The sequence below is a fragment of the Myotis davidii genome, unplaced genomic scaffold (genome assembly GCF_000327345.1).
Source record: "Myotis davidii unplaced genomic scaffold, ASM32734v1 scaffold327, whole genome shotgun sequence".
NCBI lineage: Eukaryota > Metazoa > Chordata > Mammalia > Chiroptera > Vespertilionidae > Myotis > Myotis davidii.
In genome coordinates, this window is record NW_006298628.1 from 4934187 (window position 1) to 4936752 (window position 2566).

At 57.7% G+C, this 2566-nt stretch overlaps 1 protein-coding gene across 1 annotated transcript in view; it reads right to left on the bottom strand.

Moving 5' to 3' along the window:
• Positions 1-2202, bottom strand: part of NR1D1 (nuclear receptor subfamily 1 group D member 1) — a 7673-nt gene extending 5471 nt beyond the window's left edge. Inside the window, exon 1 of the mRNA XM_006774329.2 lies at positions 1588-2202. Within this exon, the coding sequence (XP_006774392.1) occupies positions 1588-1618 (31 nt within the window). The 5' untranslated portion in view covers positions 1619-2202. The remainder of the gene's footprint in view (positions 1-1587) is intronic.
• Between the last annotated feature and the right edge of the window lie 364 nt (positions 2203-2566).

Below are 2566 nucleotides of genomic sequence, written 5' to 3' on the forward strand. Positions count from 1 at the left end.
TGGTAAATGAACCTGACCTAGTTCACCCATCCCCCAAAGAGGAGTTAAGACTCTCTAAAAAGACTTCCTTCTAACCTGGAAGTGAGGGGGCACATTCAAAAGAGTCTAGTTCCAGATCTATCACCACCAAATTGATTTGTGATCTAGAGAAAATCAAGTCCCTTCTCTGTTTTCCTTTCTGTAAAGCAAAGAAAAAGATGAGAGAGACTTAATATCCTTGTTTTGGGGAAGTCCTTAGGAAGCAAACTGCTGCTTGTCTGGTGGGGAGGGGAGTAAGATGATGTTTGCAGGACTAAGGAAAGAGATGCTTGGGGAACAGAAAGAACTTGGAATACGGAGAAGCTGAGTCTAAAGGCAGTGCAGTGAGTAGGTGCAAAAAAGGATAAAGAGGAAAGGAGTGAGGAGAAGGGTGGCTACATGTGAGGTCCCTCTTGAGGAGTGTAAACAGGAGGCCAAGCAAGGTCAGGGATGGCCCCATCTTACTCGGCTTTGGTGATGGGGAGGAGGGGGAACCCGGGCAGGCGGACAGGAAAAGGAGGCAGGCGGGTGCGGTGAGTCAGCCCAGCTTCACCCAGATCTCGGCGAGGCGGGGCGGGAGTCGGGCCCTCAGCAGGCCTCACGTCTCCGCTCCACGTGTGCCTCTTGCACGTGGCTCCCCAACGAGGAACCCCGGAACTCGAGGGCCCGCCCTCTCCGCTTCCCGTCAATCGAGAGCAGGAGCACCGCCTCTGTCCCGCCCCTCCCCGGGTCCGGGTCCTGGTCCTGGGCTGGGCAGCGAACGCGAGATGGGCGGGGACTACAGAGGGGAGGGGAAAAGGGAACACGCGTTGCCGGGGCGACCGGGGGGCGGAGCTCATTATGTAACAGGGCCGGGAGGCAACGACCAATGAGGTGGTGGCCACGGCTTCTGCTGAATGAAAACAAACGCAGCACGTGGGCCCGGCTCCGCAGCCATGTGAGCCCTGCGGGCCACCCGGGCACTGTGGGTGTCCTCCTGGGGCCCAGCGCCACTCTCCCAGCTGCTCAAGTGCCGCTCCCTCCTGCCGCTGAGGATTCCCCAGTGAGACCTGACCCATTCCCCGGCCCCTCCTGCCTCGGTGTCCCGATCACCCAGTGCTGCTTAGGTTTCTTCCTGCCTGCGGAAACTAGGGGAAGAGGAAGAGACGAAGGAGGGGACCTTCTTTCCGAGAAGGCCAAGCATGTCACAGTTACAGGGGGCGGGAAGATGGGGGCGTTCAGGGGCACTGCTCCAAAGCTCCCAATCCCTCTAAACTGTTCATCTCACCACACGTAACCCCCTCTCCATTTCCTTCGGCCCCGGAATCCTTCAGGCTAATGAGAGCTTTAGGACTCTGAGGGGTGGGGGTAGGGCGTCTCCGGACACATTCCCAGGCAAAAAATATAAAAAAAATAACAAAACGAAACAAAACAACAAAAAAAACCCTCTTGAAATCCTAGTCTATGGTCCCCACGACACTAGTAAATCCCCGGTGAGAAGGGAGTCCCCAGTCCCTTACAAAGTTCCTCTTGTTCTGGACATGGAAGTGAGAAGTGACAAAGAAAAGGTGATGGTAGTCATCTCAGTACCTGTGTTGTTGTTGGAGTCCAGGGTCGTCATCTCTTCACCGGTTGAGAGCGGTCATTCAAACTGGACCTTGACTCAAACTGGAGGTCGCAATTGCCGCTGTCTCCCCCTGGGCACTGACTCAGGGCAGGGAGCGGAGGCACCCTGCAGCAAGGTCTTGGGGTGGCCGGACTGCAGCCCTGCAGAAGGGGAGGACGCTGAGGCAACGGAGGTCTGCTTTGCATGGGAAGCGCAGAGCGAGTGTGGGGGAAGCGGGCCGAGAGAATTAGCCTGCAGTAGTTCTGGCTAGAAAGCAGGTAGCAAGGAGGTCGGGTCTCCGCAGTGCACCGGTGCCACTGCCCGAAGGCTCCGCAGCGCCGCAGGATAGCGAATCGGGAACTCCCGGTGCAAAAGTCCCAGAGGGGGAGAGGCTGCAGTCAGGAAGTAAGTAGGTGATGGGGAGAAACAAGGCACCCAGGCGCAAAGAAGCGAGACGTGTGCCCTGCTACGTTCCCTCGGCAGCAATATTTCACTCTGCCAATCTCAGCCGCCTTTTGCCCCTGCCTTTTTCCCTGGGACAGAAGGCTCTGCGCAGGCGCCAGCAACCCAGGATTCCCGGGCCGCACGCGGCACTGGAGCAGGTACCATGTGATCCCAGGGAGCGCCTCGTGCCCCAGTGACACACTTTTCCAGCAGCAGGCACGTTGAGCTCCGTGCGCCTGCGTAGCGCCAAGGCTGCCGGGACTTGTGGTCCACTGGTAAAGTGGGCGGACTGCGTTTATTTACCCCTTTCTGCCTCGCAGAAGCTCTTGCTGGGACGGGGAGGAGCTGAGAGCGGGCTGGGTGGGGTGCGCCGAAGAGTCGGGGTGGCGTGTTTGGAAAGCCTGTATGGCAGAGGCATGTGAATTCCTGGGGAGGGACTGGCAAGCTTCGCTGCTCCCTGGGAGATCAAAGCTAATAGGCTTTTTCTGCAAACCTTGCAAACGTGAGTACTTCACGTGA